This window comes from Anguilla anguilla, chromosome 4, assembly GCF_013347855.1.
Source record: "Anguilla anguilla isolate fAngAng1 chromosome 4, fAngAng1.pri, whole genome shotgun sequence".
Taxonomy (NCBI): domain Eukaryota; kingdom Metazoa; phylum Chordata; class Actinopteri; order Anguilliformes; family Anguillidae; genus Anguilla; species Anguilla anguilla.
This window is the reverse complement of record NC_049204.1, coordinates 56463684-56481233: the sequence shown is the minus strand read 5'-3', so window position 1 is coordinate 56481233 and position 17550 is coordinate 56463684. Positions and strand designations below refer to the sequence as shown.

The 17550-nt window shown below is 41.4% G+C and overlaps 2 protein-coding genes across 2 annotated transcripts; one reads left to right on the top strand and one right to left on the bottom strand.

The window, feature by feature from the left end:
- The first annotated feature begins 2415 nt into the window (after positions 1-2415).
- On the top strand, positions 2416-7828 carry LOC118225022 (retinal Mueller cells isomerohydrolase). The gene is made up of 14 exons (XM_035412977.1): positions 2416-2568; positions 3122-3204; positions 3739-3889; positions 4379-4486; positions 4634-4775; positions 4969-5116; positions 5237-5318; positions 5638-5770; positions 5998-6137; positions 6224-6353; positions 6442-6556; positions 6726-6820; positions 6913-7024; positions 7212-7828. The coding sequence occupies exons 1-14, from the start codon at positions 2558-2560 to the stop codon at positions 7358-7360; spliced, it is 1599 nt and encodes a 532-aa protein (XP_035268868.1). The 5' UTR covers positions 2416-2557; the 3' UTR covers positions 7361-7828.
- A 418-nt stretch (positions 7829-8246) lies between these two features.
- Positions 8247-16791, bottom strand: si:ch211-198n5.11 (methylcrotonoyl-coenzyme A carboxylase 2). Its single transcript, XM_035412028.1, has 13 exons — positions 16685-16791; positions 15993-16319; positions 14801-14997; positions 13673-13851; positions 13493-13573; positions 12932-13110; positions 12013-12205; positions 11815-11906; positions 10526-10682; positions 9956-10078; positions 9662-9786; positions 9445-9526; positions 8247-9091 (listed from the first exon to the last, which is right to left on the bottom strand). The coding sequence occupies exons 1-13, from the start codon at positions 16699-16701 to the stop codon at positions 9005-9007; spliced, it is 1839 nt and encodes a 612-aa protein (XP_035267919.1). The 5' UTR covers positions 16702-16791; the 3' UTR covers positions 8247-9004.
- Between the last annotated feature and the right edge of the window lie 759 nt (positions 16792-17550).

Here is a 17550-nt window from a genome sequence, read left to right as displayed (position 1 = left end):
TTTTTCCCAACAGTTCTTGTGCAATAGCATAGCTGTTGCTTAAGCCTGTCTCCCATCATGTGAATGGCTTTCTGCCTTAGTGGATTATAGCGGTCTTTCTCAGGCACATGTTCTCCTGCACTAGTGGCACTCAGAAATTACTGTATGAGGTGTAAAAACGAGGTGGGCTATGACTTAGGACTTTTCTAGACAGATTGTGGTTTCTGTTCGGGTTTGGGTTTTGGGTTTAATTATGAAATTGTGCATGATTGATTCCTTGGGTAAGTTTCATGAACATTTGATTTTACTTAAAATTATGCGGGATTGTAAAGTGAAAAAAGAAACGAATGCCACTGTCATTTTTGTGTTAGGCTTCACATTTCTACTGTGGAGAAGCCTTATACAGAGGCAAAAGCAACTTGCCATTAGAGCTAAGGTTGCATGGGAACTGGAAATGATTAATCACTAGCCTCTTTAACCTCGAATGACATTTTCATTTATCTGAAACAGATAAGCCAAAACAAAAGCATGATTAATCAAATGTGTCACCAACATGCCAATGCACAACAACACCTTCCCCTTTTGAGAAATTTCAAAACGATCTGCATTCATTACATGGATGATACACTGTATCCATTTGTGCGGAAGAATGTTTATTCACAGAAAATCTGTACATTTTAAGCGAAATTTACTCATAAATTCTCCCACCAAAGCATGTCAGGAGCAATTTATTTAAAGGAACTTGTTGAAGAAATAAATATCTGTGTAATCCCTGCATTGTGCAAAACCATATCTCCAATCCAGCACTGTGAAAGTGACAGTTCACTTTCACTTTTTATGTTTTAAATTGGTCCAGACAGTTTTTGCATCTGATTTTATTTTTAAATTGCTGCAACCACAACTTGCTGGCTTTACAATGGCTAGTATAATCATGGGTAGTATAATCATGGCTAGGTCAATCATGGGTTCATGGTTAAAAGCAAGAATAAATTTTTTAAATTAATACATTTCTAAGCATCTTGTTCTGTGATGTTATGCCTCCAGAGGTTACACATATAAGCAGATTCATTATATAAACTCGGTCCTGAGGATCCACTGAGATCGCTGATTTTTGTCACAGCTAAGAGTTTAATCAATTAACATTAAAATTTTGTAAGTTCTAATGTAATTTTGTACTTTCACTTATTTCAACAAAAGGTAGGTTTTTCTCATTGTTGTTTACTCTGTCGATGAACAGACTTTTAGGACCCCGCTGATTTCACATATCGGTCGAGGATTGAATAAAAAACATATAATCTCTTTCTAAAGGAATCATTGCGTTACAGTACAAACAAAAGCATTAGTTCCTCAGACTGATTAACAGGCCAGGGATGTAAACGGAGTATTCATTCTTCATGGCGTACATATAAATGTGTGGCATAATGTGACTTGAAGAGAGTAAACCATCCTTCAGTCGTCTTGAAGTGCCAAATGAAGAACAATTAACTATCCATTACTATTCAGAGGATGCACATTACCAGCTTGACAATAGCTGGTCTACCAGTTGACAAGCATAAAACCAGCATTGCCCAGCTTGGACTAGCAATAGACCAGCATTCACCATCTTGGAATTTAAGCTGGTCTCTCTGGTGTAAATTCCAGCTGCCAGCCTAAAACGGAACTTAGCTGGAACCAACTTCTGCTCTAGCTGGATACCAGCTGAAATTTGGTGACTTTTACCTCTACCAAGCTGGCCCACCAGCTGGATATGGTATATTTCCAGTGTGGCTATCTCAACCATCCCATTGCCAGCTTGACCACCTCTGAGACAGCTAGACTGGCATGCTGACCACCAATTTCAGGGGTCTTCAGTTTTCAATACATCTGGGTTGTCGAAACGCAGTTGATGTAGTTGATTAAATTCGTGGTTTAGTTGATTTAAGGTGGAATGGCACAAGCACGAAAGTATTTTCAGTCCCGTCGCTTCTTATCCATACTTTCTACCGAATTTTAGATAAGACGTAATAATAATTTAAAACAAACAAACAAAAAAAACAAAAAAAAAAACAGGTAATTTGCAGATGTAGAATAGCCTACAACCTGCGCTGGAGTTACACTAAGAGCATGTTTTGCTTAAAACCACGAAACAACGATTTCCTATATCCTATAGCAGTCATTGTAAAGCCGACAGGTCGTTAGTGACGTCTTTAATATTTATATCTCTGAAATATCCTTCATCGCACACCGAACCTGTATGGGCCAATAGAAAACATGCACCAAAACTGAAATTATAAACTTGAACATTTCAATTAATGAAGTTGTGTCGAAAGTCAATAGAATATGTAAGTGCTCTAAATATGGTTCTGATTATGGATATCGTTGATGGGGGAAAGCCACTGAAAGAGAGGTCTTGTGCTGGAAGAAAAGCCTGAACACAAAGAGATTCTTGTTCTATGCCAGTCTGATTGGTTGGGAAGCTGCTTTCACAAGATCTCTGTGTGGGAAGGGAACCCTATGTATAAATACCCCCCAAAACAAGCGTCAGGCACAGCGTGATTCTTTTAAGACCTGCGAGGAGCTGTGTTTATTATACGGGAAAATGGTCAGCCGGTGAGTGATTTTACATTTTACTCTTCAGCCATTTCTACACTTTAGTTAGAATAGGATTAATTTAAATTCATATCAAAATGTACTGTAAAATTCTGATGCCACTATTGCTCACTAAATCCCAACAAAGAAAAAAGTAAAAGTTTCAGTTTGCAAGCATATTTTTGGATTTGTGTAAACAAGTTAGTTGATATGGACAGCATATATGACACGTGACACTTTTTTTAAGGAAGTCTATGTTGAGGATTTACTTTCTGTCTACCAATCTCAGGGATTTGTAGAGTCAAGTTTTTTATTTATTTATTTATTTATTTTTTAAATTGATAAAATAGTCCTTTTTACCTTCATTACAGTCTACACATGATTTTTGAATGTGGTGCCTGTTAAGAAATAGCTTTTGTAATTGACTGCTTGTTTATGCTCTCATCATGGCCAACTCATGTTGCTGTGAAGGTTTGTTTTATTTTGGTCTTTTCCTTCCTATTTAACAAATCAGTCACATCTCCCTTTTCAAATCGTCTTAAGGGAATCATGGTGCTCTTTGTTTTGCTGGCAGAGTCGAACACCCTGCTGGTGGTTACAAGAAAATCTTTGAGACATGCGAGGAACTGGCAGAGCCTATTCCAGCTCAGGTCACAGGTCTGTCTGAGACTTCCAGAAACTACACGCACAATTTATTGTCTGCAAACGTTCAAGCCAAGACGAATAGCCTAACACATGGGTATAAACCAAAAAAAAGGTTAAATATTTGAAATAAATATTTGTGTTATAATGAAATGGGTTAATACTGAGAACAACAGTAGATCTTAAAAAATATTTTTTTTTGTCTTCACATTGAATTTAGATATGCCTTATTTTTCCAAGGGAATTTATTTAGAATTTGATTGTACTCTCAAATTTGGAATTTGTACATTTGAACACCACTATATACACAAAACATTTAAATAAATGTGGAAAAAAAATAAAAATAGATGGAAAATGTTCCAACTTTATGTGTTCAGAGAAAATGGTGTGAGCCTGATTGGTACCATGTGCTTGAATGTGCGTTTGAATGTCGCCATGTTACGAGCTGCATACCACAGAGCATCCGGGAAAACGGTGTGTTGTTTTCTGAAAGACTGGGGCGCTGGGGTGTGCCAGGAATTAAACAAAGCATTTCCTCTGCTTCTGCAGGCAGGATCCCCCCATGGCTGAGGGGAAGCCTTCTGCGTCTGGGACCCGGCCTGTTTGAGGTGGGGGATGAGCCCTTCTACCACCTCTTTGATGGCCAGGCACTCATGCACAAATTTGACTTGAAGAACGGGCAGGTCACCTACTACCGAAAGTAAGACTGACAATGCTATTGCTGATATGCTTCAACATCTATATGTGTTAATTGCCTTAATTGTTCTACTTGAAATTTTTCTTGTTATTTCCAACATTGAGCAAGCATTAGTGGATTAATAAATACCGCCAAATGTCTCTTGAATGTCTCACTGGGTATAAAAAGGCCCTCCACATTTCTCTGCCTTGAAGTAACTTGATACCATCAGCTAAACTCTTTGTTCATAGGTTCTCTCAGCAGGGACTGTTTCTCATTAAAATACTGGATGAACACGGTGGCCTTAACCATCAGTGTAATTGTCCAGGAAAAGAATTCCTGTAGCCATAGAGCACCCTTCTTAGAAGTAAGCAGGGATTTTCCCCCAGTTGAGGAACACACTTTGCAGTTAAATGTGGTGCAGTCCATAGAGCAGCTGGATATTCATGAATGCACACTGGAGGTATACTGGATACCTATCAATGCGCTGAGAAAAACAGTGTGTGATTGCAGATTTGTGAAGACGGATGCCTATGTGCGTGCCATGACGGAGAAGAGAGTTGTCATCACTGAGTTTGGCACTGCGGCCTACCCGGATCCTTGCAAAAACATTTTCTCTAGGTCTGTTTTCTTCATTTATAAACGTATCCCAGTTCATTCAGGAATGTGTCTAAGAATCAGCATCAAGCAGCCTACCATGATAGTGGAAAGCATTGTATTTACAATTGTTTTGGACAATGTTTCCTTTTTTCTGTTGTCTGTGTGCAGATTCTTCACATATTTCCAGGGTATTGAGGTGACAGACAACTGCCTTGTAAATGTGTTCCCAATTGGAGAGGATTACTATGCCGTTACAGAGACCAACTACATCACAAAAGTCAACCCAGAAAACCTGGAGACTTTGAAAAAGGTAAGCATTCCAACTAACTCATATTCTTGTAAACAAAGTAAGTGACACAAGTAAATGTACAAATTAATTACATTACATTACATTACAGGCATTTAGCAGACACTCTTATCCAGAGCAACGTACAACAAGTGCAATGACATAGATGACATAATGACATAGAAACAAAGTAAACCCCTTATTCCCATCTCTATAGGTGGACCTGTGCAACTACCTCACAATCAATGGTGTGACAGCTCACCCCCACATTGAAAATGATGGCACGGTGTACAACATTGGAAACTGTTTTGGAAAGAACTTCACGCTGGCCTACAACATTGTCAAAATCCCTCCAACGCAGCCGGGTCTGTTCATGTTTGCATCTTCACTTGCACTAGTATGTTTATGTCCAATGATAGATAACCGTTCCAAAACAAGTATAATTTATGGAGTCTTCATTTGAAAATTCCACTAAATACTTTCAGATAAATCGGACCCCATCAAGAAGTCTAAAGTGCTTGTGCAGATCCCAAGCAGTGAGAGATTCAAGCCCTCCTATGTTCACAGGTTAGTGGTGTGCCCAGGCTTCACTTCATATCGGATGAATCCACATGGAAGATTCATTGCCTTTGAGAAAAACTGATTCTGAAATGATCCTGTTCTATCAGTAAATGTACTGTAGTTTTACTTGAATTCTACCAAATGTCCATTCATGTTTTCTACACTGAGCCCTCAGATCAAGGTTTCAGTAGAGGCTGAATGGCTCAAAACAGGAAGAAAAATTAATTTCAGAAAGTATTTCCTTGAGGTGTTTTATAAATTTTCACATTTTAATGCTACATGGGCACCATAACATCCCAGTCATACTTCATATTGTCCCTCTCAGCTTTGGCATCACAGAAAACTACTTCATCTTTGTTGAAACTCCCGTGAAGATCAACCTGCTGAAATTCTTGAGTGCTTGGAGCATCCGTGGGAGCAACTACATGGACTGTTTTGAGTCCAATGAAACCATGGGTGTAAGTCAATTTACAGCCAGAAGAATCAGTCACTTAAAAATCATTTTCGCAAACCATATTAATCAGATTTGCTGTTTCTTGTTTTTGTTTTAGAATAACATGATTTATTCTACAAGAAAATACCTTTTTTTAAACATTTGTATACATACTTTTTTATTCTCTATGCACAAGTTCTGGATTTCTAATTAGTGGATAGGCATCTGAGACATATTTTTGTTTTATTGCAGACGTGGTTTCATTTGGCCACCAGGAACCCTGCACAATATGAAAACCACAAGTTCAGGGCTGCAGCCATCAATCTCTTCCATCACATCAACTGCTACGAGGATCAGGGCTTCATTGTGGTTGACCTGTGTGCCTGGAAAGGGTGAGGGGTTGTCTGATCACTACAGTTGCAGTGGAACATCTGATTCAGACATTAATCACCTGCCTCTCATCTCTGCTGCCTTGCAGATTTGAGTTTGTGTACAACTACCTGTACCTGGCCAACTTGCGTGAGAACTGGGAAGAGGTGAAGAAGGCAGCCATGATGGCTCCCCAGCCTGAGGTGCGCCGGTACGTCCTCCCCATGGACGTGCACAGGGTAGGTCTCTCAGATTGGTTCCTCCTGTCATTGGCGAGGGGTGGATCCTGCAGGCTGGTGTCAGTGAAGCCTCTCTTCTGTCCCACAGGAGGAGCAGGGGAAAAACCTCATCTCCCTGCCCTACACCACGGCCACCGCCGTCATGCGCTCTGACGGGACCATCTGGCTGGAGCCCGAGGTTCTGTTCTCCGGGCCTCGCCAAGGTAAGAGTAGGCCCTTTCTCTCCGCAGTTATGTTAGGCATCAGGTTACCACGGCTGGTTGAACTGATTTCTCCACTCTTTTCGTAAGTTTGTCAGTTAAAGGGGATGCTTTATATATGCTGCTATACCCCCACACACGTCCTCATCTATATTAATTTACTTTCATTCAGCTTTTGAGTTCCCGCAGATCAACTACAGCAAGTTCTGTGGAAAGAACTACACTTACGCCTATGGACTTGGCCTCAACCACTTCATCCCCGACAGGGTAGGCACAGATGAAGTCAGTTCAGTATTCTCCAGTGATAGCACCACTGCAGACCCGTAATTGTGATCACGTTGTCCTTCTGTCGCTCCCAGATTTGCAAGCTGAACGTGAAAACCAAGGAGACCTGGGTGTGGCAGGAACCGGACTCCTACCCCTCTGAGCCTCTATTCGTGCAGACTCCTGGTAGTGACGGTGAAGATGACGGTAAGCCTGGGAGCAGGGAAACGTGTAGGGCAGGGTAGTGTGGTGTCAGTACATTTCCATAACTGGGGTATCTGCTGAGGCAGAGACTACCAATTCCCATAAGCCAATCAGAAGGCAGAAGGACAAGACTGCTTGTGGTGCGAGTTTCTGACAGTACTCTGTATAACGCCGCCATTTCTTCTCCAAGGGGTCCTGCTGACCATCGTAGTCAACCCCGGGGCAGGCCAGAGGCCAGGGTACCTCCTGATTCTGAATGCCAAGGACCTGACAGAGATTGCCCGGGCAGAGGTGGATGTCATCATCCCCGTGACCTTCCACGGGATGTACAAGCCTTAAAACGAACCCGGCAGCGGAGCCAACAAGCACTTCACAGCAACAAGAGCTATAGGACTGCTATAGGACTCCCAAGAATTCTGATACAGTACAGAAGACGCTGTATGCCAACGTGAAGCATTATGCAAGGTCTTAATCATGTTATAAACTTTCTTCCTTGTCATGCAGAGAAATGTAGTCTGTTCAGCTGATCATAATATCTTATTAACCTGACTTCATCTGTTGCGTAACTGATGCTGGTTAAGCAGGAAAATGAAAATGATAATCATTATGTCCAATGTCCGCAGCACAGCATTATGGTGGCCCTTTTCCTTTCATTACCCTTTTGGTGTAAATTGTCAGAGAAATATGCCACTCTTGACACACAGCAACATGTGTATGCCATTCAATGCTGGTACTGTTCTTGTAAGGTGCAGCTATGGACAAGGATCTCCCAGAGCCATTAAATAAATACTATATGAGTCAAATAAGTCTTTTTCACTGTTTTCTATATCTTTGCGTGAAAACGACCAAAATGGAACTTGCTTCCCAAAGAGACCTGCAGTATATCTGTCTTTGCTGTGTTGCAATGTCAAACTAAAATATTTTAAAAATTGGATTCTACACATATATAACCATCTAGATTGTCAAAATGAAATAAAGCATTTAAATTTCTGCAGAATTAAATTTAACAAAATAAAAACATGTCAATGTAATTACTCCAAGTACTAAGTATTCATCTCTTTTGCATTAACAACCTGAATTGATTCAACTGAAATTCAGGACCTGAGTGTAGGCAAACCTCACTATACATGTTACTGAAGTCTGTGTAGGTGTAGAATTATTGACAGCCGTGATAAAGATGCACATTAAAACTATAAGAAAACAATAACACCTTTAGTGAGACATATTGTAATTTTCCCATGTGGAAAATATTGTACTTTATTAATGACACAATTGAATCAACCAAAATAACATATTTTTCAAATTATTAATTTATTTACAAAAATATGTGCACCCCCGTTTAATACTTGGTGCAGACTACCCTGGCAAGGATAACAGCACAAAGCCTTTTCCTGTAATGCTTGATAAGGCTGGAGGACAGATATGGAGGCATCTTTACCCATTCCTCCATGCAAAACATTTCAAGATCTTTGAAATCCTTTAGTTTGCAGTTATGGACTGCCCTCTTCAATTCAGACCACAGTTTTATCCAGAGACATAGAGATTTATAAACATTGATTCTGTTTTCACAGAACCATTTCTGCGTTGCCTTTTAGTACGTTTCGAGTCTCTGACTCATTGGAAAGTCCATCAAATAGGTTTTTGACTAAAATGTCCTGGTGCATGGTGGAATTCACTATACCACTGATCTTAACAAGAGCCTTTGGACCACTGGCAGCAAAACAGGCCCAAAGGCAGGAATTAGGTGTTTTCCTGGTTTACATCTTTCTTTTAATACCAAACATGCTAGTGGTGTACAAAAGGTTATTATTGGTCTCATTTGTCTATAGCACCCACTTACAGTCATAGTTCCAAAGACTGGAACAAATGCTATAAAAATGCTAATCATGGCTAAAATTAAATCAGTAGTAGCTGTTTTGTTGACATTTGTAAATAGTCTCCTCAAAAAAGGCCCTAGTAGGAAAAGGCACTTCCAATGCAGTATTAGATTCGAAGTAACGGGGACCTTCGTTTTTCTGTGGAAAGCTGGTACTCTTGTTGTTTGATGATCTTCAAGCAATTGCCCAACACCTGAAAGAGAGAATAAAAGGTCAAGGTGAATGGACACAGAATGGTCTAATCTACCTGACCAGTCCCTTGTGTCTTAAACATGTACAGGAAACACGTTCTATTAGCAACTCTTCACTCAAATTCTGTTCAAGGACATGACACCCACAATAAGTAACGTCTGGGCAGTAGTCAGAGGCCACAAAGCTACACAGAAAATGTACTATCTGAGATTATTTATATTACACAATCTAAAACCTCAACAGACACTTCTGTTCAGCTGATAGCATAGGTAGGAAATTCCACAGCTGTGAATTCTCTTCCCTCCATTTTTAAAGCTACAATGAAATTGAGAACAAATCAATCTACTTCACTACCTTCCTTGTGTCTTCAGGCAGGATGACCCCATCATCCCACAGTCTTGCAGTGGCAAAGAATGCAGAGCTTTCTTTTTCCAACCTGAAAGGAAAAATGACAGCAATGCACTGACTGGTTTGACTGGTTCAAAAGCTCCAAGAACCTCAGCAATGCCCTGCTATTGATTATTTTCTCCAAATAAACAACATTTACGCCAAATCTGCAACCCACACTCACTTGTTGTGGAAGTGCGTGTCGACCTTGTCCTCCTGTGCCAGATCTCCTGAATGCCCAGGAGCCAGCAGAGACACTCTGGCATTGGGCCATAAGAACAGAAAGTTGGGGTCAAACGACCTCCCGCACTTTAAAAAAGAAAGAAAAAACAAACACAGAATTTAAAAACAGGAATATAAAGAAGCTGCATCATTCCCTCAGTGGGCCAACCAATGACGTTAATATGGTGAGGAAAATACATTTGCAAAAAGAATATAATAGAACTCTAAATATAGCACTTTCCATCATTTTGCATACCATAGCGTAACTTTCAGCACCATGGCAACCTCCAATGACCACAGTAATCTTTGGTGTGGAGGCACACGCCACAGCAGACATCATGGACCCCTGGGCCTTCAGTCTGTTGGTATTGCATTCTGCCTGAAGCAAATGGAAGTACACAATTGGGTGGGTGACTTGCAGTATTGCACAAAAATTATACTTCCCCACAAGTGTCAGAAAGATCAGTGTCAGTCAAACTCAAGTGACTAGTTCTGATAACCGAGTTTGTCTGGCAAGATGTTTGTTGAGGACACCCAGGGAACGAGCTGTTTGAATGTTAAAATAGTACACTGACCTATGACACAGTTCGAGAATGGCTAAGGCCCTGAGTTCAATGGCTTTGTTGTCCTATGTGGAGGCAAACTATTTGTAATGAGGACACCAAACACATTAAGGGTCTGAACATACTACCAAAGTTCTACACTAAAGTGTGCACGTAGACGTCAGTGTACAGCAGAAATGCCACTGTTCTACTCGATTAGCTGCACTCCAGTGTCCTGCAATAACACAGCGAGTGCACTGGGAGTTGCATTGATGGTGCTGTACCTTGAACAGAGACGGTGTAGGTGCCGGACAAGGGGCGGTGTTCTGCAGGAAAATTAAGGGGATGTCTCGCTGGTCGCACAACTGCACAAAGTGGCAGCCCTTCAGAGCCGCCTCATACAGCAGCTCTCCATTGTTGGCCACGATGCCGACCAGATGGCTGTTAAAACAAGAGGAGGCATTCAACGCGCACTCAAAAACAAGTTAAAATCTAATCTGCTTAGGGTTTCTGCTGTGGCATTACATGCGCTGTTCTGCTGCGCAACACCAAGCCGGCTAGAGGACGGAGGAACTCTGACACAAGACGGAGGGACGGTTCCCATAGTCCGTGCCATCTCAAAGTCCCCAGCAATTCTTCTCATCTCATCACCTGACATGAGGCACAATAAAATCTCCACATCCAAACATTCCACTGCCATGGCAACCGGTTGGTCGCACACAAGCTCTTTGTTGGTGAGGGGGGGGGAAAGCACTCGAAGACTGTTTTCTTTTTCTTGTTTTTCTTGTTTTAATCTTTTATCGCTGTGTGTATATTACTCATATTATTGATCAGAAAGAGTGAAGTACATCCAAACATACATTTCTTTTCATAACATATTTCTTCAAAAGGCATAAATGTTTTAAAATGTTTAAAAATGTTCGTTGTAAAACCACAGCTTTCATTCGGAAGAAAGCTTGCTCATTATAGTAAGCTGGGTCTTGCTTCATGACCAAGTAATGCAAGGTATGATTGGTCAGGTGACAGTAGCATGATAATCTGATTAACCAAATTACGTGGGTTAACCATGTAATCTCCTGGACCTTTGTTTGGTGGTGGTGGTGGGGGGGGGGGGCTGGATTTTAAAAAGAACAAGCAATCAATAAGCTTCTATGGGGTTACAAAAGGGGGAAAATGAGGTGGCAAAAGCATGCATTAACATGTGAGGCAAGATGGACTTGCAAGGAGTGTTTAACAAAAAAATGTGGCTTAGGGAAATGTGTTCATAAGAACAAAATCCTACTCAACTTTTCCACGTACTGAAGGGGGAAAATAAACTTTATACTCACAGAAACACTGTACTCAACCTCCCTGGTACACTTAATGAACAAAACGCTTTGTCATTCTCAGTCACCAGATCATAGCCCAATATTCTGGAATGATACCCAAGACTGACTGACCTTCTAGTGAAAGAAAGGTACCATGTTCATCCTACAGAATTCCAGTATGATAAATGGGATCATTAGTTTATTGACATTCTGAGCATCATAAAGTGATACCGAAATTGAGGTAGCAAACAAAAGAAGCAACTCACCCCTCAATTTTGGCGAAACCGGTCACAAGCGTAGTGCCGTAGCGCGCTTTGAATTCCTGAAACCTGCTGCCATCTGTCAGACGACTCAAAACCTAAACACGACGGACAGAATAGATTGTAACTAATGCTGGTAAGTTGTCACGGTGTGCTGTTGTGTTGCAGTATCAGAAGGGGCTCCATTATCAACATTGGGCTCACCAGTTTGACGTCCAGGCTGTGGTTGTAGTCCCGAGGGGCAAGGCCCTTCAGCTCCTCCGCGGGGTGCAGGGGCTCCTCCGCGGTCGGGCCCTCGTCCTCGGGCAACTCAAAATTGAGGGTGGAGATGATGTTTCGGGTGTACTCATACGCCTCCCCTTCCAAAGCAGCAAAGTAGTCCACACAGCCACTCACTCTGCAACAGCACATCAGTTACAGACACATCTGATCAGGGATGGCAGCGGTGTACAAGATCGCAATGTCCGGGCGTTGGTCTAGCAAACAAGGCCCCCAGCCTCTCAAGCCAATGGAAACTAATTTTAATTCCTTTACAGTACCAGATGAGCCAGAGGACACTAGACCAAAACTTCCTTCCTGTATTTTGCGCAGTATAGCTACAACTTTGCCCATTCCTGCCATTCAATTTTCCATACATACATACTGCGTATATACATACATTTCGCTATGTAGACATAATAGTACTTTTTATGCATATCCCCCCATTTCAGGACACCATAATGTTTGGGACAATTGGCTTCACAGGTTTCTGATTAGTCAGGTGTGTTAAACTGCTTCTTTACTGAAGGTATTAGAGAACTTTCATTATCTAGTCTTAATACTAGGCTTTTCATTGCCTTGGGACTGTTATTGGTGTTTGTCAGCATACGAACCAGAGTTGTACCAATGACAGTCAAGCCATTATGTGAAATGCTGAGAAATATGAAAAAACAGTCAGAGACATAGGCCACACCTTAGGCTCACCATAATCAACTGGAAGATCATCAGGACGAAAGAGAGCACTGGTGAGCTCACGTGAGTTCATTACAAATCTAAAATGACAGTGCGAATAAATAAATAAATAAATAAATGTGTGTGTGTGTGAGTGCGTGCATGTGGAGGGCAGGACTCTTCTCTCACTCACTCTGCATGCAATCTGGCTCCTCCCAGGTCCTCTGGAGACACCTCCTCCCCGGTGGCCGCTTTCACCAGGGGGGGCCCGCCTAGGAATATGTTCCCTATCCTATGCACCATCACAGCCTCCTCAGCCATGGTGGGGATGTAGGCGCCTCCCGCAGTACATGACCCACACACTACTGCCACCTACAGGACACAAAGGAATCTGTCATCAAAGACAATGAAGAACAGCACTAAACCTACAATTTTCCATTTTAGCTCTTGAGCAAACATGCAAGGTGATGAAGAGCCAGACTGAATAATGCCTTTTCCAAGCACACTGAGGGGTTGACACGTTTTATACATATTATTATTGCATTTTATTTTACAAGTTATATAGAACAGACTATTCTGTCCTATTGAACATTGCTAGTTATCTTCTACCCAATATGGACTGAGCATGGTGTTGACTCTGTCCTGCAGAAATAAAGATCCTTATAATTGGTTCAAGCGTGAAGCGTTTAACTGACGGGATTGCCTCTCTATTACAAGACAAGGGGGGATTTTTCCCTTCTCACCCCAACCATACCTGCGGAATCTTCATTGCAGACATTACGGCTTCATTGTAGAAAGTTCGGCCTCCTTGATTCTTATCGGGGAAGATTTCCGACTGTCAAAGGAAGGAATAAACAGACCCACATTTACCAATATTACATGAGGTCGGAGGCCTTTTAAAGGCATTGATATTTTTTTCTTCCATTTTGCTTACCTGAAGAGGCAGGAATGCTCCCCCACTGTCCACCAAATAAACACAGGGAAGGCGGTTCTGAATAGCCACTTCCTGGGCTCTGAGCTGCTTCTTAACGGTAATGGGGTACGCGGTGCCACCCTTCACAGTGGCATCGTTGGCAATGAACACACACCACAGGCCATTGATTTTACCTACGCCTGCCAGAGAAAGAATGAAAATGGAACTGAAGGACAAGAAATAGGTCTAGTCGATATTAATATCAATATCACCGAGGCAGCCAATACCGGTACCCTCCTCATGTCATGAAATATATTTATACTAGGCAGACAGACAGGAACACCATATTTTGAGTGAGATTCAAACCCATATCAGAACGTCCAGGTGTACATAACAAAGGATGGATTGCTGGTCCTATAACATACCGTGCTGTCACTTAGCACAAGGTTAATCATTATCACTGCAGCAATTTCACTGTTCCAGGGAAGAGACTACAGTCTGATGAATGCTATATTTCATTTCCATTTTATTCACCTGCATTTCTAAAACTGTAATACCTATTCACTAACCAGTCAATGTGCACACATACATACTGAAAGTTAAAGTTATATCAACACACATGTAATCACAATAATACTACATATCAAGAGCAGCAGCAGAAGCAATTCAATTTGATTTGATTAATTTTTTATAACGCATTTTATTGCGAACTTTCACAAAGACACTTTACAAAGAAACTGAAGGAAAATGAGTAGCACCAGTGGTAATTGTCACAGAAGCTTCTCTCCTCTGATTAAACATTACAGGACTTTCCTTAACTATGAGTTCCATAAATGCCTAACAAGGGAAGGCTAACCTTAGCTAACGTGTGGTGAGGGTTCTGGTGCAAACTGGCTGCCATGCATCACCCAGGTGGGTGCTACACATTGGTGGTTGGTGAGGTGAGTACCCACTCATCACTGTAAAGAGCGTTTGGAAAAGTGCTACATAAATGCAATGTTTAATTCTTTCATTCAAGGCACTTCCCCCTTTTTAAGTCCAAAGGCTGCAAGGGACGACAAGCGAAGGGCACACCTACAGTCACAGAACACACGTGTACACACCGCGGTGCGTCGCCGTCCGCAAAGCAGACGAACTGCGTCAAAGCACCTGTGAGGCAGCCGGCCGAGGGGATGTCCCCGTACGGCAGGCCCAGTCCGGCGAAAGCAGACAGCTCCAGGAAGTCCTCCTCGTCCAGCAGCAGCCGCAGCCTCTCCCTCACCAGCAGCTTCCTGTTCCTCTGGGTGTGCCGCTCGATCGCCCTGTCCCCGCCGCCCTTCTGCACCAGCTCTGCGCACTCCACGTACCTGGGACAGGCCTGCGTTACGTTCTGCATTACAGTGCGAAATCGCCATTCCACCACCTGCGATACCTTCTATGGTACAGGACGAGCTGCCATCCTGCCAATGGGATCATATTCTGCTAAACAGTGTAGGCCACCACACTGCCCCTGCATTATGTTCTGCAGTACAGTGCAAGCAATCATGCCAATACCTGCCTAATATTCTACGACACTGTGCAAGCCACTACATTATCACCTGATTATCTACTTGAACACTTTATACACCAATCACCATAGCATACACCAGTACTTTCCTAGAACTTTCCTAGAACTGCACTAGGAATTTAAATACACGTCCAATGTTCATGTTGGAAAGACATCAGCAGGGTCATAAGATTTATGATTATTTCAATAAACCAATCACAACGCTGTGCATTTGGTTCAGTGTGATCACAAGTGGGCAAACCTAGGACCCATAACCCTACTGAATAGTATTTAATTTTAGATACAGTCTGAGATTTAAATGAAAGAAAAAGTAAAATTCACTTTAATCCATTTGTTATTAGAAAATCTCTTAATTAAAAAAAATATATATTGCCAATATTCCAATTTAATTCCATTAAACAAGCAAATAGGTCTGAATGTAGTGTCTCAGGTAGGTCCTGCAAACAATTACTTAGTATCTCAACACCCATTAAAAGGGTAGTAGAGTTCTATTTGGAACAGGAAGTGAGCCAGCTGTATTTTGATTGCAGGTTATTATTGTGGTACAGACAAGAAAGGCAGTTTGGCTTTGATTTTGGATTCCTGACAAGTCTGATGCAGATGATGGCTGGCTGTGATTTACTTTATCCCCACGTGACCTCCTGAAGTTGCCTTCAATCAATACAGATGTGGCTGCTGCAGAACAACTCCTGTGCAGCTCTTGGTTCGAACTTTATCTGCGTCGACAAGCATTACATTACAATCACTTGACAGACTCTCTCGTGCACAGCGACTCACAGAAGCAGTTAAACTCACCTGTGATGACAAGCTATGCTGTTCCGTAAATTTGACTCGTATACATGTCTGTGAAAGGGTAGAAGTTTTTCATCTAAAACTGGAAAGGCACTTGGCAACCGCCTTCTCCGTACACCGGTGCTCATGAAACGTGTGGGTGCCAGCTGCTGGATCCGTCCGCGCGTTATCTGGGCCAAAGGTCGCCACCGGTTGACTGATGACATCCATGTATGTGTGCAAAACTCCATGCACCGGTTTTTATTTGTTCGCAGGTGTAGGTCAGTGACCCATTGTTGCGGTTGAGAGGAAATATGCGCAGAAAGTAATCTTGATGTAGTTCTCAAACTCCTGCAAACAACGTCAAGGACATGACTGATTGATATCTGTGCTGAGTAGGCTATAACACAACAAATACTATCATAGGTAAATATCTACATTATTCAGTTGGCGAAATAATTCACGTTGTAACTAACGGTCGCGTTAGAAATCGCTTACATTTTCGATACAACTGACTCACGCTGTCGTGCTGTGTACGTACAACTCAGACTGTCATATCTTGTCTTTAACCTGCTGTTCAACTTGCTGAACTGAAGCAACTCTAAGGGTAATTTCATTTGAATTTAAACACTCCGTTCCTAAATGCAAACAGACACCATAACGTAACTGTTTTAATAAGAAACATTTTTAATTGTCGTATATTAGCTAATTCTTACCTTGCACGACTGTACATTGCTTTTTGGGGAGCGAACTATTGTTCATTCGGCGGCAGCTATTTTTCGGCCCCGTCCTCCGAAAAAAGTGCTTGCTTCCTGCTCACGGCTGTCTGTGATTGGAAGAGTGTTCAACGTGACCCGGATGTTAGATGTCTTTTTTTTTTTTTGGAGTGGGGTGACTTTATTTCTCATACAATAACACAACGTAAATAACATAATAAAAATGTAATACAAAACGTAAATAATCATGTCAGAGGAGTAACTAGAAAATGAAAAAAGGGAATATAAAATACCTGAGGAAGGCCATATAAAACAAATCTTAGAACTCATTCATCAATCCTACAGCAGATGTTTTACACAGGTTACAGCAGTTAAAAAATAATATAGAGGTGACGTAACTTCCAAAATCATTAAGAAAGATACAAAATCTGGGTTTCTTGTTCAAGAATTTCATTTTATGGATATAGCATTTTCCTAATTTCAATGTAAAAATCCCCAAAAAAGTGTTGAGTACGATTGCCAAACATCATTCTAACCATAGTGGCTGTAGCCTATATTACTGACCAAGGGGCCAGGAGCGTCCAATCTGTATCACATACACACCAGCGAATTCTCTGACCAAAAAACACATATTATTTTTAGAGGCACTAATGACATATTTGGAAACTTTTAAATATTGCAACAATAGTAAAGCCAGGAAAACTCTGCATTTGTTAAAAAAATAAAAAATAAAAAAATAATTTAAAAAAAAACTCTAATTTAAACCCAATCCCCTAGCCCTTGTGTTGAATGTATTTTTATCCTTTCTTTTTGTTAATATTACACTATGCATATGATTGGACTGTGAGCTTTTATCCTGTTGTTTA